General features: G+C 41.5%; 2 protein-coding genes across 3 annotated transcripts; one reads left to right on the top strand and one right to left on the bottom strand.

Annotated features, from left to right (window-relative positions):
- Window positions 1–90: 90 nt before the first annotated feature.
- Window positions 91–6,657, bottom strand: LOC110530519 (E3 ubiquitin-protein ligase TRIM11). 2 transcript variants are annotated; one of them, XM_021613672.2, is made up of 6 exons: window positions 6,034–6,343; window positions 5,778–5,873; window positions 1,948–2,181; window positions 1,654–1,673; window positions 1,283–1,410; window positions 91–1,080 (listed from the first exon to the last, which is right to left on the bottom strand). In XM_021613672.2, the coding sequence occupies exons 1-6, from the start codon at window positions 6,304–6,306 to the stop codon at window positions 497–499; spliced, it is 1,335 nt and encodes a 444-aa protein (XP_021469347.2). In that variant the 5' UTR covers window positions 6,307–6,343; the 3' UTR covers window positions 91–496. The 2 variants fall into 2 exon arrangements, with proteins under 2 accessions (XP_021469347.2, XP_021469348.2); XM_021613673.2 differs by lacking the exon at window positions 5,778–5,873 and having other exon boundaries at window positions 6,034–6,657.
- LOC118965549 (outer dense fiber protein 2-like) lies at window positions 6,498–15,258 on the top strand. The gene is made up of 8 exons (XM_036986170.1): window positions 6,498–6,637; window positions 13,171–13,300; window positions 13,444–13,575; window positions 13,765–13,839; window positions 14,243–14,314; window positions 14,437–14,490; window positions 14,833–15,004; window positions 15,155–15,258. The coding sequence occupies exons 1-7, from the start codon at window positions 6,525–6,527 to the stop codon at window positions 14,926–14,928; spliced, it is 672 nt and encodes a 223-aa protein (XP_036842065.1). The 5' UTR covers window positions 6,498–6,524; the 3' UTR covers window positions 14,929–15,004; window positions 15,155–15,258.
- The last annotated feature ends 1,606 nt before the right edge of the window (window positions 15,259–16,864 follow it).

The following is a 16,864-nucleotide window of genomic DNA, read 5'->3' as shown; positions in this document are numbered from 1 at the left end:
GTTCCTAGGCCGTCATTGAAAATAAGAATGTGTTCTTAATTGACTTGCCTAGTTAATTAAGATGTAAATAAAATATAAATGTAAAAAATATATATATTTAAAAAAATATATATATATAAAAAAAAAAAATGGCATCCAAAATTACCGATTGTTATGAAAACTTGAAAAATCGGCCCTAATTAAATCAGCCATTCCGATTAAAATTGGTCAACCTCTACTATGCACACTGCATATATTTATCTAATTAGTTCACTTACAAGACATTCAAAGGCTCAGACAATTTACTAGATTTTGGGATTTTGCCAAACTGTAGGGTCATTTTAAGCTGTGTAACAGTTTGAGTGGATTTACAAAAACAGGTTCTCCATATTTTCTTAAATTTCAAACAATTCAATGGTCAGTGTTTCAAACTAAGCATTTGGAACAAAAATAAAAGCATGCTAGCTAGCTGCTAGTGCACGTATTAATGTGAAGGATACCGTGTTGGTTGTAGTGCCTAAAAGTTTGAGACTGGGCGCAGCACCCTCATTGGCTTAGTCGACAGTGGCTGGTCATCCTCCTTCAGCCTAGGGCAGAAGGCTGGTCTGAGGTAAGTTTGGCTGGCTGAATCCTGATCCAGGGTACAGTAGAAGGTGTAGAGACACGCCATCCTCACTGCATCATAGAAGCTCAGGATTCCACTGTCCACATCCAGAAAGACCCAGATCCGTCTGGGTGGGTTGGAGTCCGGTGCATGGAACGCAAATGCCAGCCAGTCATGCTGGGCAGAGAACTGCTGCTTGCTCTTGCTGTAACTCAGACTCCATGACTGGTCATCAGTGCCGAGCTTGCAGGTCACCGCTATCTGGGATGGGCCAAGGAAAGCTACACCGACAGCCCAAGAGGAGAACCCCTCTACTTCCACCTCCCAATTGTGCACACCCTTGGAGGAGATAATGACTCCCATCACACAGTAAGGCCGATCAAGGTAACATGGTTCCTCATGTCGCTGGTCCTCCTCAGTCACCCACACAGAGCCAGAGTCAGGGTCCAACTTCAGTTTAGGGTGGGCACTTAATTCAGAAAAGAAAATGACATCTCCTACAGAGACATAATATTAGAGATACGAGCCAAAACGTTACTTTAAAATGGCTGACAGGAACAATTAGCTGGCCAAAAACACAATAGGCTTCTAATGTACTATTGTTGTGTGAACGCTTATATAGCCGAATATTGAACTAATCAGTCTAATAATTATATATTTTTAAACTTGTGTTAACTGCGCTTCATGGAGACGAAGTACCTTGAAATGTTTTCTGGAGAGTCTGGAATAGGGGGGTGATTCTAGATGAAGCCACAAGCTTGGTTCCACTCCAATTACTGAGCTTCTGCATCTTACGGGAACAAATGTCCCTTTGAAGCAGGTCTGCCCTGCAACGGGGAAATTTAAGATCACTAGTTCAGAATTTAGCAAGATGAACATAATGTGTAGCATATGTACAGTCTGTTGCACCAATTATTTACATACTTGTAAAGGCATTTGTCAATTAAATACTGTGGTGCTGGTCATTTAAAAAAATAAAAAAGGAATGACATTTAATTATTCTACTTTGAGGGAATTGTTTGTGGGTGGCGTCTTCAGCTATAATTCAGTCAAAAATAATTTCAACTTACCACTCCTCATTCTTCAAGAGCTGTTTAATGAAATTGAACAGTTAAAATAAATCCTTATGAAAAGTAGCCATACTCTTAATGAATTGATAATTAGCATAAGTGGCACTGGGTGCGCTGCCTACTGTTTTTGTTTTTTGTGGTGCCAAATTTAAACTCTAATTTAGACTTCCGTCCCAGTACACTCCTAGCCTGGACAAACCAGACAATGCTGTGCTCACCATTGTTTCAAATCAGCGTTCAGTCTTTCTTAAAAAAAAAAACATGCATTATGCCCAAATCATGCTTCTGCTCTACCTGGAGCAGCCCCAGGGGGTCACTGATGGTCTGAGTCTTCAGCAGGGTGTCCTGTGCCTGTGTCAGCCTGTCCTGCAGCCTCCTCAGCCCCTCTGTCCGCTGCTTCCCGTTCCTGCTCTCCTGCACCATGTCCACAGAGAATCTCTTCTGCCACGCCTGCTCCTCAAACTCCAGGAACAGCTTGATTCTGCGCAGGAAGGCTGTGCACTCACTTTGCTGCCTCTCCAGACTGGCCTGTTAAATAAATGGGTGACCGTCAGAAGTGTAGCCTGATTAACCCTGCATTCACGCTGGAGCCCAGACAAACACTGCATTCACGCTGGGGGCCAGAGAAACACTGCATTCACGCTGGGGGCCAGAGAAACACTGTATTCACGCTGGGGGCCAGAGAAACACTGCATTCACGCTGGGGCGGAGTTATTGACTTGGAGGCCCCAGGCAGAAGCCAGTCTTAGGCCCCCACCCATGCCTATTTAACTATCATGGCTACTGAACAAAGCTGTTCGGAGCCAGCTCTTCTAGGTGAAATAATTAAAAGGTATTTGCTGTTGCCACAGAACAAGGGTGGGCAATAATTTTGACTCAAGGGCTACGTCAGAATTTCAAAGTCCAACGGAGTACCGCACAGATTTAAACATTTTGACTGATTTGTTCACCAAAAGCCATTTGCAGGCAAGAAAAAAAAGGCAGTATTAAAAAAAATTGCCGCTCCCATGTTTCATGAGGAAATACAAGATCCCAGAAACGTTCCATATACACAAAAAGCTTATTTCTCAAAGATGGTAAACAAATGGTTTACATCCCTGTTAGTAAGTATTTCTCCTTTGCCAAGGTAATCCCATACACCTGACAGGTGTGGAATATGAAGCTGATTCAACAGCCTGATCGTTACAGGTGCACCGAGGACAATCAAATGTGCAGGTCTGTCATAACACAATGCCACAGATGTTTCAAGTTGAGGGAGCATGCAATTGTATTGCTGCCTGCAGGAATGTCCACCAGATCCGTTGGCAGAGAATTTAATGTTTGTTTCTCTACCAACATGTTTTAGAGAACGTCAGTACAAACAAATGGCCTCAACCACGTGTAACTACGCCAGCCACCCACATCCAGCTTCTTAACCTGCGGGATCATCCGAGACCAGCCACCCAGAGTGTTGATGAAACTGAACTGAAGCATTTCTGCACTGTCAGAAACCGTCTCAGGGAAGCGCATCTGCATGCTTGTTGTACTCACCAGGGTCTTGACCTAATTGCAGTTCGGCGTCGTACCCGAATTCAGTGGGTACACGCTCACCTTCGATGACCACTGGCATGCTGGAGAAGTGTGCTCTTCACAGAAGAATCCCAATTTCAACTGTACCAGGCAGATGGCAGACAGTGTGTATGGCGTTGTGCTGATGTCAGCGTTGTGAACAAAGTGCCCCATGGTGGTAGGGTTATTATGGGCAAGCATAAGCTATGGCCAACGAACACAATTGCATTTTATCGATGGCAATTTGAATGCAGAGATTGCGTGATGAGATCCTGAGCCCCATTGTCGTGCCAGTCATTTGCCGCCATCATTTCATGTTTCAGCATGATAATGCACAGCCCCATGTCGCAAGGATCTGTACAGAATTCCTGGATGCTGAAAGTGTCCATGTTCTTCCATGGCCGACATATTCCCCTGTCACGTAACCCATGGAAAATGAGTGGGACAACATGCCACAATCAACAGCCTGGTCAACTCTACGCAAAAGAGTTGTTGCGCTGCATGAGGTAAATGGTGGTCACACCAGATACGGACTGGTTTTCTGATCTACAGCATGACCTTTTATTTAAGGTATCTGTGACCAACAGATGCATATCTATTCCTTCACGTGAAATCCATAGATTAGGGCAAAAACAGGTCAATTGATAGATTCTCATATGAACTGTAACTCTAAAAACTCTTACATTTTTGCATTTATATTTTTGTTCAGTGTACATATTGTCTGTTTTACACTTTCAAGTTAGGGATTCATAAATTCTGGGCCAATACCTATCTGTTATTTTGCAATATTGACAATACTGATATATTTTATGGACTTCAACAATTCTAGCACAGATACAAACTGCAACCAAGTTATGTTCATGAGGCTAAAAAGGAAAATATGGCAAATGACTTGAAGATGGGAAAGGAGAAAAACAAATATTTAACCACAACATGAGTGAAATGTATCAGGGAAGAGCATAGTTAATAATTGTATGCAAAGGAGATGCGTGTAGAAAAAAAGTGGTCAAAACCAATTGAAAATAATGCACAGTAACATGCTGACCAGACCGCACGCGTTGATTTGGTCCACACACACCAGACACGATCAAGACACGCAGGTTGAAAAATAGGAACCAACTAAATTCATTTGGGGACAGGTCAAAAAGCAAACAATTATGGCAATTTAGCTAGCTTGCTGTTGCTAGCTAATTTGTCCTGGGATATGAACATTGGGTTGTTATTTTACCTGAACTGCACAAGGTCTACGTCGACAATTAATCCACAGATAAAAGGGTAAACCGAGGTGATTTCTAGTCATTTCTACCGCTTCTTCTTTTTGGACTTTATATGGCAGTTGGCAAAGAACTTTAAGGTGCATTACCACCACCAACTGGACTGGAGTGTGGACCTCAGTTCATCTTTCAATCACCCACATGGGTATATGCTCCTAAAAACCAATGAGATAGGAGAGGCGGGACTTGCAGTGCATCAAGCATCACAAATAGAACCAAGTTCTGTTTTAGAGCCTGGCTGTGCAAACGCTCTTGAGCAGTGTAGTGCAATGATTGACGCTCACATGCCGCGCAGAGGGAAGCGGAAGACACATAGGCCTGTGACTCAAAAACAGTCATAGCTTTCAGGCATGGGGTCGTAATAGTGAAGTCGTTCAAAACGGTTCAATATCTAGAGACAAATTCGAAGGAGGAAAACAGATACCAATCCATTTGTCACAAGCACTATAATAGCGTACATGGGAGATTATTCACGAGCGAAGTAGAACCTCAAGTGGAGTAGGATGGCAAGATAATTTAGTTTAATACATTAGTTATGCCAAGTTCACGAGGCTGCCTGATGATGTCAGGCCCCAGGCATGAGCCATCGTGCATAAATGTATTCTGAACCAATTACATTAATTTGGGGACAAGTCAAAAAGCATTAAACATGTATGGCAATTTAGCTAGTTAGCTTGCACTTGTTAGTTAATTTGTCCTATTTAGCTAGCTTGCTAATTTGTCCCATTTAGCTAGCTTGCTGTTGCTAGCTAATTTGTCCTGGGATATAAACATTGAGTTGTTATTTTACCTGAAATGCACAAGGTCTTCTACTCCGACAATTAATCCACACAAAACGGCCAACCGAATCGTTTCTAGTCATCTCTCCTTCTTCCAGGCTTTTTCATCTTTGACTTATATGGTGATTGGCATCTCCACTTTTACCAAGACAACCGGTAAAAAATGTAGTCTTTCAATCACCCACGTGGATACAACCAATGAGGAGATGGGAGAGGCAGGACTTGCAGCGGGATCTGCTTCAGAAATAGAAAGAGTTCTATTTTAGCCCTTGGCAACGCAGGCGAGGAGTGTGGGTGCAATAATTGAACATGGATTTCTAAATTTATTTTGCGACGCTCGCGCGACGCACGTCGAATAAATTTAGAAATCCATATTCGGTCTGGTCAGCATGTAAGTCTGCCACTACATGCACTCACTATTCAGACTAGTTTAACAGAAGTGGTGAGAGGAGCCTCAACATTTCATGTGGGGTTTGGGTTCATTTTCTTGCTGACATAGTCAACATGATAGGCTTGGTGTTACCTTGGAACGCAAAGCAGATTCATCAATTTTTGCCAGGCCATTCTTTACTTCAGTCATTCTCTCTTTAATACTCTGAAGTTTGACGTGACAGTTCCCCTATCAAAACAATTAAAGACATACCATTGATTAATTGTACAATTAGTGGATTTACCAATTAACAAGACGCATTCTAATAGATTTTCTGAAAATAGCGCAAACTCAAAGTATCTTCCATGCATGCACAAGTGGCCAAAATGAAAATGAGACACCACCTCACCCTTAAAGTATCCAGCGCATCTGCCAGTTTCACGACGTTATGCCCATCCCCGTGCTTGGCCTCGGCAGGTAGCATGCAGTAGGCACACAGGGGGGTCTGGTCTGTCTCGCAGTAAAGTTCCTGTTCCTTCCCGTGCTCTTTGCAGAGCCTGCCAGTGTCGCCCATCGGGCTCACCAGAACGTGTTGGCGCAGTACAGCGTTCTCTAAGTGTGGTATGATGTGGACGGTGCAATATGACTCTTCGCAGCTGACACAACTCTTTTCTGCGAACATCCTCTGATCACCTTTGCAAACAGTGCAGTCGACATTATTTTTCAAGTTTAACGTTGAATCACACGGTGCAAGGCAAAGAGGACAGGTGTAACATATACACAGTCTCTCGAATCCACCCTCGGCATTGATGTTTTCGACTTTCACCGCAGATCTTTTCAACTGCTTCACACAGCCTTCACAATAATTATGACCGCAGGGCAGTCACAGGCTCGACAAATATGTCACGGCAGACGGCGCAAATAAGCTCCTCGTCAAGAGATATGACCTCCATGCCAAACAAATGTACGGTTCAGAATATAACCAACACGAGGGCGCTCCCTTCAATAACTAGGTAAGTTGGTTGTGATGAAATCGAAAATTGAGAAGAGAAACGTATAAGTGCTTCGTCCAATCAAAACGGTCCGTTGCAAACTTGAATGTCACCTGACTTTACTGTCCAGCTTTTGAATCCAGTGCAGTTTCATTTACATATGTTCATTACTTTGTTGTTCCAGTTGAATTACTTTGCTGTTGATTTTTTTTCATTTCGGTTTTACTCAAAATATTTTGTTTATGACATAATACTTATTTCATATCGAAAATGCAGGTGGATGGGTTAAACCCCGAACAACCATTGTTTGGTTAATTTAGCTAATAACCACGCTCTAGTAGGGTTTGTGTACGTTACGTCTTTACGCCCAATGCCTCAGCCAATCAATTCAATTCAATTAAATTCAAGGGCTTTATTGGCATGGGAAACATGTGTTAACGTTGCCAAAGCAAGTGAGGTAGATAATATATAAAGTGAATATATAAAGTGAAATAAACAATACAAATTAACAGTAAACATTACACATACAGAAGTTTCAAAACAATAAAGACATTACAAATGTCATATTATATGTATACAGTGTTTTAACAATGTACAAATGGTTAAGGGTACACAAGGGAAAATAAATAAGCATAAATATGGGTGGTATTTACAATGGTGTGTGTTCTTCACTGGTTGCCCTTTTCTCGTGGCAACAGGTTACAAATCTTGCTGCTGTGATGGCACACTGTGGAATTTCACCCAGTAGATATGGGAGTTTATCAAAATTGGATTTGTTTTTGAATTCTTTGTGGATCTGTGTAATCTGAGGGAAATATGTCTCTCTAATATGGTCATACATTGGGCAGGAGGTTAGGAAGTGCAGCTCAGTTTCCACCTCATTTTGTGGGCAGTGAGCACATAGCCTGTCTTCTCTTGAGAGCCATGTCTGCCTACAGCGGCCTTTCTCAATAGCAAGGCTATGCTCACTGAGTCTGTACATAGTCAAAGCTTTCCTTAATTTTGGGTCAGTCACAGTGGTCAGGTATTCTGCCGTTGTGTACTCTCTGTGTAGGGCCAAATAGCATTCTAGTTTGCTCTGTTTTTTTGTTAATTCTTTCCAATGTGTCCAGTAATTATATTTTTGTTTTCTCATGATTTGGTTGGGTCTAATTGTGCTGCTGTCCTGGGGCTCTGTAGGGTGTGTTTGTGTTTGTGAACAGAGCCCCAGGACCAGCTTGCTTAGGGACTCTTCTCCAGGTTCATCTCTCTGTAGGTGATGGCTTTGTTATGGAAGGTTTGGGAATCGCTTCCTTTTAGGTGGTTATAGAATTTAACAACTATTTTCTGGATTTTGATAATTAGTGGGTATCGGCCTAATTCTGCTCTGCATGCATTATTTGGTGTTCTACGTTGTACAAGGAGGATATTTTTGCAGAATTCTGCGTGCAGAGTCTCAATTTGGTGTTTGTCCCATTTTGTGAAGTCTTGGTTGGTGAGCGGACCCCAGACCTCACAACCATAAAGGGCAATGGGCTCTATGACTGATTCAAGTATTTTTAGACAAATCCTAATTGGTATGTTGAAATTGATGTTCCTTTTGATGGCATAGAATGCCCTTCTTGCCTTGTCTCTCAGATCGTTCACAGCTTTGTGGAAGTTACCTGTGGCACTGATGTTTAGGCCAAGGTATGTATAGTTTTTTGTGTGCTCTAGGGCAACAGTGTCTAGATGGAATTTGTATTTGTGGTCCTGGTGACTGGACCTTTTTTGGAACACCATTATTTTGGTCTTACTGAGATTTACTGTCAGGGCCCAGGTCTGACATAATCTGTGCATAAGATCTAGGTGCTGCTGTAGGCCCTCCTTGGTTGGTGACAGAAGCACCAGATCATCAGCAAACAGCAGACATTTGACTTCGGATTCTAGTAGGGTGAGGCCGGGTGCTGCAGACTTTTCTAGTGCCCGCGCCAATTCGTTGATATATATGTTGAAGAGGGTGGGGCTTAAGCTGCATCCCTGTCTCACCCCACGACCCTGTGTGAAGAAATGTGTGTGTTTTTTGCCAATTTTAACCGCACAACACCACTTTCCATCAGTTTGTATAGCAGACCCTCATGCCAAATTGAGTTGAAGGCTTTTTTTAAATCAACAAAGCATGAGAAGACTTTGACTTTATTTTGGTTTGTTTGGTTGTCAATTAGGGTGTGCAGGGTGAATACATGGTCTGTTGTACGGTAATTTGGTAAAAAGCCAATTTGACATTTGCTCAGTACATTGTTTTCATTGAGGAAATGTATGAGTCTGCTGTTAATGATAATGCAGAGGATTTTCCCAAGGTTACTGTTGACGCATATTCCACGGTAGTTATTGGGGTCAAATTTGTCTCCACTTTTGTGGATTGGGGTGATCAGTCCTTGGTTCCAAATATTGGGGAAGATGCCAGAGCTAAGGATGATCTTAAAGAGTTTTAGTATAGCCAATTGGAATTTGTTGTCTGTATATTTGATCATTTCATTGAGGATACCATCAACACCACAGGCCTTTTTGGGTTGGAGGGTTTTTATTTTGTCCTGTAACTCATTCAATGTAATTGGATAATCCAATGGGTTCTGGTAGTCTTTAATAATTGATTCTAAGATCTGTATTTGATCATGTATATGTGTTTGCTCTTTATTCTTTGTTATAGAGCCAAAAAGATTGGAGAAGTGGTTTACCCATACATCTACATTTTGGATCGATAATTCTTTGTGTTGTTGTTTGTTTAGTGTTTTCCAATTTTCCCAGAAGTGGTTAGAGTCTATGGATTCTTCAACTACATTGAGCTGATTTCTGACATGCTTTTCCTTCTTTTTCCGTAGTGTATTTCTGTATTGTTTTAGTGATTCACCATAGTGAAGGCATAGACTCAGGTTTTCCGGGTCTCTATGTTTTTGGTTGGACAGGTTTCTCAATTTCTTTCTTAGATTTTTGCATTCTTCATCAAACCATTTGTCATTATTGTTAATTTTCTTCGGTTTTCTATTTGAGATTTTTAGATTTGATAGGGAAGCTGAGAGGTCAAATATATTGTTAAGATTTTCTACTGCCAAGATTACACCTTCACTATTACAGTGGAACGTTTTACCCAGGAAATTGTCTAAAAGGGATTGAATTTGTTGTTGCCTAATTGTTTTTTGGTAGGTTTCCAAACTGCATTCCTTCCATCTATAGCATTTCTTAATGTTACTCAGTTCCTTTGGCTTTGATGCCTCATGATTGAGTATTGCTCTGTTTAAGTAGACTGTGATTTTGCTGTGGTCTGATAGGGGTGTCAGTGGGCTGACTGTGAACGCTCTGAGAGACTCTGGGTTGAGGTCAGTGATAAAGTAGTCTACAGTACTACTGCCAAGAGATGAGCTATAGGTGTACCTACCATAGGAGTCCCCTCGAAGCCTACCGTTGACTATGTACATACCCAGCTTGCGACAGAGCTGCAGGAGTTGTGACCCTTGTTTGTTGGTTATGTTGTCATAGTTGTGCCTAGGGGGGCATATGTGGGAGGGAATGCTGTCACCTCCAGGCAGGTGTTTGTCCCCCTGTGTGCTGAGGGTGTCAGGTTCTTGTCCGGTTCTGGCATTTAGGTCGCCACAGACTAGTACATGTCCCTGGGCCTGGAAATGATTGATTTCCCCCTCCAGGATGGAGAAGCTGTCTTCATTAAAAGATGGGGATTCTAGTGGGGGGATATAGGTAGCACACAGGAGGACATTTTTCTCTGTTAGGATAATTTACTTTTGAATTTCTAGCCAAATGTAGAATGTTCCTGTTTTGATTGATTTAATGGAGTGAGTTAGGTCTGCTCTATACCAAATTAGCATACCCCCTGAGTCCCTTCCCTGTCCAGCGCTATCGACTGTGCCGCAAATGCATGCTCGAGCAGCAGAGTCGATATCCACGCTTGTAAACCCAGGGTCGTTACACTATATTCAATTTAGTCTATAGCTTTACTAAAACTGTATCATTATGTAAACTTATGTGAATAAACCTCAAAATAAATTATCAAAGAAATCACAATTTGGACCTTTACAGCCAAAAAACTACTTTTCAAATGCAAAAGAGGAAAAGAGTCAAGTCTACATATTTTTTGCTGCTCTTGACTGATTCAAGCAGTCCTTTCTCCTAGCCAGAGAGAAGTCATTACATGACAAGTCACAGTTCACAGATATTTGAAGTTCATTTTTGATCAGCTCTGTCACAGAGCCTCTGTGCTACATCTGTTTCTTGAGTCTGACCATTTAATGGTCATCAGACAGAATCCTCTCTACAAAGACACTTGAGTCTGGCACACTGAGGACAAATGAGACAATCCTGAGCATGTTGATCAAGTTGGCTTTCCCGAGGTTTTGGAAAACTGCCACCCACTTCTCACTGGCGGATTTTGTGGTATCCTGTCTGGCTTTCTGTATTTCCTCCAGGCTAGCTCAACACTCTTCATATAGTTGGTCCATACTGACTGTCTCTGTCATTTTGAGGGCCACCACCACCTGCTCCAGGTCAGTGAAGGAGAGCTCCTCATAGAGTTGGTCCATACTGACTGTCTCTGTCATTTTGAGGGCCACCACCACCTGCTCCAGGTCAGTGAAGGAGAGCTCCTCATAGAGTTGGTCCATACTGACTGTCTCTGTCATTTTGAGGGCCACCACCACCTGCTCCAGGTCAGTGAAGGAGAGCTCCTCATAGAGGCCGATCAGTTTCACCATTACATGTTCTGGTGAGAAATCAAACCACTTGTCAATGTATGTAGTGACAGTGTCATAGAACTTCACAGTCATGTTGCTGCTTGGACCTTTGTGCTTACAATTGTTTGTCCATCAGCTGCTTGGTCTGGTATCCAAAAAACTGTCCTGTTTCAGCTGAAGCATCTTAATTTTGAACTTTTGGACTTCCTCGTAAACATCTGTGATGCAGAGCGATGTTTCCTCCAGCTTTTTTACGAGTTGGTCAAAAAGACACCCACGTTGTGGAAAAAGCACAGATAAATCTCAGCATCTTCTGTTTTTTCTTCATACTCAAAAATACTCTTCAGTGCCACAGGACAGGTCTCGCCAAGGGACTTGAAGTTTGATGTAAGAGCTAGCCAGCTTCGCAGGAGACTATCGACAGCTGGATGAAGAGAGAGCCATCGTGTGCAAACATGTCGCACAATTTCACACCACTCAATGTCAACAAAGGCAAAAAATGATACTGATAAGTGGCTGTAGATCTGTAAAACAATTGTCTCAATATCCACTGACAGCTGATCGCAAGCGTGCTTGCAGGCATTATGAGCTATGTGAGCTGGGCAATTAGCTTTCAGAATGCGATTGTTGGCACTGCTCAATAACTGGTAAACGGAGAAGTGTTTTCCAATTTGGTCAGTTTCCGCAGTAGACGTCACGAAGAATGCACCGATATTGCTAGCACCTTTAGCTAGCGTGGCCTTGTGCATTTCTGTGGATGCATGCGGAGTTAGGTCATTCTCCCCTCCATGGCCAATTGAGAATTCCCAACGCATAAAGTGCAGAACGCTTTCGTCTAGTCACCACTGACGGGCTTAACCCACGTCTTTTTTGCTTCACATTGTTTGTTGCAGCTGCACAGTATTTTATTTTTTGCAGGTTTATCCATATATTCTTGATATGCCAAACCGACCGAACAATAACAGAAATTACTTGCAGGAATTGTCGAGTTTACGCTTTACTGTGGTTGGATGAATTTACGGGACAAGGGAGGTCCCGTATGGGACAAACCAAATTAGACAAATATAAGAGACATCCTGACTAATACGGGACAGTTGGCAACCCTACCCCCACCGCTTGTCTTACCAGATGTAGCTTCTCTGTTCTGCCGGTGCATGGAAAATCCCGCCAGCTCTATATTATCTGTGTCGTCTTTTAGCCATGACTCTGTGAAACATAAGATATTACAGTTTTTAATGTCCCGTTGGTAGGATAATCTCAATCAACTAACAAAAAACTAACAAAATAGCACAGTTGGTTAGGAGCCTGTAACACGGCAGCCATCCTCTCGGGCGCCATTCCTTCCATCCTGATGCTGTGTTTTAACATTTAGAAACGTCAATAATCATTGCTTGCGATACGGCTTTCAAAACATATGGCCTCTATCTTTCATCATCAAGAAAGAATCTTTCAAATAAAAGAGATACACTTACTCTAGCAGTTTTGCACAGATCCATACAGCTAGATAACTAATTAGCACAGGTGGTCGCCTCCTGTCTTCCGTCTGTTGTCCCTAAACAAGCGCTGTAACATGGAGATATGGCCGTGCGGGAACACTAACCTATCAAGTTGTGTATTAATTTAACATTGTTATTTGAAAATTATTTCTAGCTGATATGAAAGATAAGGTCCTTATGCTTCCAAAACCGCAAGTGATGCATGTTAATGTTCAGACCGAGCGTCGGGGATCACAAAAATACACTATACATCTACATTATAAAACAATTGCATTTGGGAGAAACACTGCACAGACACAGCTCTAAGTGTGGATCCAATTGATTTCTAACCCTCTCTCTGTCTTTTCTTTATATGTAGTTATGGAGACTATGGTGCAACCATGGACAAAAGTCCCCTGTTGAAAACATTGATGAATGCCGAACCGGCGGCCAATTCTGCAGCCATACAGCTCATGTCATTCAAGGAGACACTGGAGGACGAATTTGCCGTACGTGAAGTCCTTTGCAGTTGATGTGCAGACAGTGCGCCTGTCTTTATTTTGAGAGGCATAACATATCATTAATTCGGTTACTATGTTTAAGGTGTCAAATGTGTCAAAAGCAGAATTGAATTAATCCTTCTGTTACAAAGGACTCAAGACACTCTTCTTCTGATAACCGGCGGATGTCAAGGCAGAGAGGCCTTCTGCTGGAGAAGTTGGAGGTTTTTAAACGGAAAAACAAGTCTGTTCGACAGCAACTCCAAGACCTGAAGGATGCAGAGGTTGGCAGTTCTAATCTGATGGCTAATGATTACTACTTTGAAGGACTGTCAGCTAGCAGTTTATAAGGGGGTCATGCTTATGACAAGTTTTTAGAATGCATTAAACCTGTGCACTAAAGTAAAGGGTTATTGCAACTTTGTCTTCTTAAATTAACATGATTTGACTACCCTTTTTGTCTCCTGTATTAGGCTTCTCGAATGGAGACAGACAAACACATCGATCTCTTACTAAAGAAGCTTACACAGGCTGAGTGTGATAATCTGGTAAATTGCTTCTCCCTTGGTGAAAAAACTAAAACTTCACACATTACTCCAGACCTGTATTGAAACGCTTTGAAATGTTGACATAGCGGTGCCAAGGCTTAAGATTTTATAAGGTCTTCCAGTTTGTTATGCTCCCCTTGGCAGATAATAGGGTCATTCAGTGCAGTATGGCTCAGTGGGTTGAAACATGATGCCAGCTACATTAAAGTTGGGGATTTGATTCAATTCCACATGGGCCACATATACTAAACTTGTGTGCTAAATTTGTAAGACACTTTGGATAGAAAAACATTTGCTACTATTTACTATACACATTTGTCATTTGAAATGAAAATTGTGCTGTGAGAAAGATACAATATTTTTATTTTTATTATATTTTTTATTGTTATTTTGTTTCCACCAGAATTTGAAAGGAGATTTGAATGATAAAGAAAAAATGTCTGAAGAACTGATGGGTTTGCGGAAGAAAGAAATGGTTAGCATTGGCCTTTAATTTCACATGAAATACACAAGCGATGACCACAATTTGTACATGGTAAAACATTGACAAAGGTACAAATGAAATGAAGGCATTGTCTTCACACCATCCACCTGCAGGGCCAGCTACGCAGCAGGGAGGCCGACAACAACCGTCTCACCGTGCAGCTCTGGGTAACACACATTTTCAGGCATCAGTCTATGAATATATCAATCACTTTATTGTCCCATTTGAGAACTTAGAATGGCTTGTCCTTACTATCTGTAGAATAAGACACAGAGAGCAAAATACACAATTTCCAGTAAATATGAAGCTTCCAGCCTGTGTGTCTGGGAGGGTTGGGAAGAAAGTCAGCAAAAAATAGATGCATTTCTGTTTCACAAAGAATGTTGGACAATATTAATTTATGACCCATCTAAGATGGACGTCGTCTGTAAGTGAAATCCTTTTTTTTTTTTTAAGGCTAGGGATTAGTGTGTAGATATGTTTATAGTGTTCCCTCACTTTTTTTCCAGGGTTTGGAGACACAGTTGACAGAACAGAAGCTGGATGGTCTGAGGGGGAGATCTCTGGTGTTTCGGAGAAGGCAGCGCAGGAGAAAGAAGTCCTGAAGAAGGCCACCCGCGCCCAGAAACAGAGGGCCCAGAAGCTGCTGTGGATAAAAGCTACACGAAGCTGAGGGAAAAAGTATGCATGGGTAATGTTGGGAACCAATAAGAACACAGTTTTTACTTTAGCTACGGTGTCCCCTACTTTACACGACTTGGGTATCCCGTTCTTGGTGAGTTCATTGCCACTGCCAGTAAGGTGCGTTATGTTATGTTCTATGACATGTAGAATGTTCAGCTGGCTGAGGTTCATTCAGAGAGGGACACATGGAGGAGACAACAGGAGCAGAAGACAGATGAGAGAATACAGCTTGATGCACAGATAGGACTGCTAAAAGGGTATGTCATTTCAAGCCTTAGTATTCATTTTTTGTCATGGACACAAAGTCTGGCATATTGTCAATCCAGGTCCTTGAGGCAATAAATAATGTTCTTGAATTTTTCAGATCTTCTCCTCACAGAGAGTATTTGGGCAAGCGGCAATTGCTTTTTTCTTAATTCCTTTATTTTTATTTTGGGGATTTGTGTGTATTGTGGGGCAGCAGGTAGCCTAGTGGTTAGAGCGTTGGACTTGTAACCGAAAGGTTGCAAGATCGAATCCCCGATCTGACAAGGTAAAAATCTGTCGTTCTGCCCCTAAACAAGGCCGTCATTGAAAATAAGAATGTGTTCTTTTTTAATTAATTTTTATTTCACCTTTATTCAACCAGGTAGGCTAGTTGAGAACAATTTCTCATTTACATCTGCGACCTGGCCAAGATAAAGCTTCTTAACTGACTTGCCAAGTTAAATAAATAAAACATTGTTAGGTATTACTGCACTGTTGGAGCTAGAAACATCAGCATTTCACTGCACCTGCGATAACATCTGCAAAATATGTGTACATGACCAATAAAATTGTATTTTATTTAGATTTGTATTGTTGTTTCAATGCAGCCAAATAGCAGACATTACTGTGAAGCTGCAAAAAGAGAGGGATGAATTTGCTGCTGCAAATGAGGTCTTATTGCTAAAAGTGGAAAAACTCAACTCTGAAAACAGAAACATTGGCCTTGAGAACGCAACCCTCAAGGTAGGAAAATAAAACGGCAATATATACCCAACAATTATTGATTTTTTAATTTAGTTTGACCAAAATGTTACCTTGAGCCACAGAGTAGCCCCTATATAATCTAAAGTAAACTAACTATCTAAGATAACAAACTTACTGTAGCTCTACTGCTTTCTAATTCGAATACCTTCTCTGTATATTCTAGCACGTCATTTATTCCCACCATAATTTAGGATGATATAATTATATATATACAGTACCAGTCAAAAGTCTGGACACACCTCATTCCAGATCATTTTTACTATTTTCTGCATTGCAGAATAATAGTGAAGGCATCAAAACGATGAAATAACATATATGGAATCATGTATTAACCAAAAAAGTGTTAAACAAATAAATGTTTATATTTGAGATTCTTCAAAGTAGCCACCCTTTGCCTTGATGACAGCTTTGCACACGCTTGGCATTCTCTCAACCAGCTTCATGAGGTACCTGGAATGCATTTCAATTAACAGGTGTGCCTTGTTAAAAGTTTATTTCTGTAATTTCTTTCCTTCTTAATGCGTTTGAGCCAACCAGTTGTGTTGTGACAAGGTAGGGGTGGTATACAGAAGAAATCCCTATTTGGTAAAAGACCAAGTGCATATTATGGCAAGAAAAGCTCAAATATGCAAAGAGAAACAACAGTCCATCATTACTTGAAGACATGAATGTCAGTCAATTTGGAAATTTCAAGAACTTTGAAAGTTTCTTCACGTGCAGTCGCAAAAACCATCAAGCGCTATGATGAAACTGGCTCTCCTGAGGACCACCACAGGAAAGGAAGACCCAGAGTTACCTCTGCTGTAGAGGATATGTTCATTAGAAATAACTGCACCTCAGATTGCT

Source organism: Oncorhynchus mykiss, chromosome 8 (assembly GCF_013265735.2).
Source record: "Oncorhynchus mykiss isolate Arlee chromosome 8, USDA_OmykA_1.1, whole genome shotgun sequence".
Classification (NCBI taxonomy): domain Eukaryota; kingdom Metazoa; phylum Chordata; class Actinopteri; order Salmoniformes; family Salmonidae; genus Oncorhynchus; species Oncorhynchus mykiss.
Note: the sequence above shows the minus strand (reverse complement) of the source record. Positions and strands in the feature narration are given on the sequence as shown.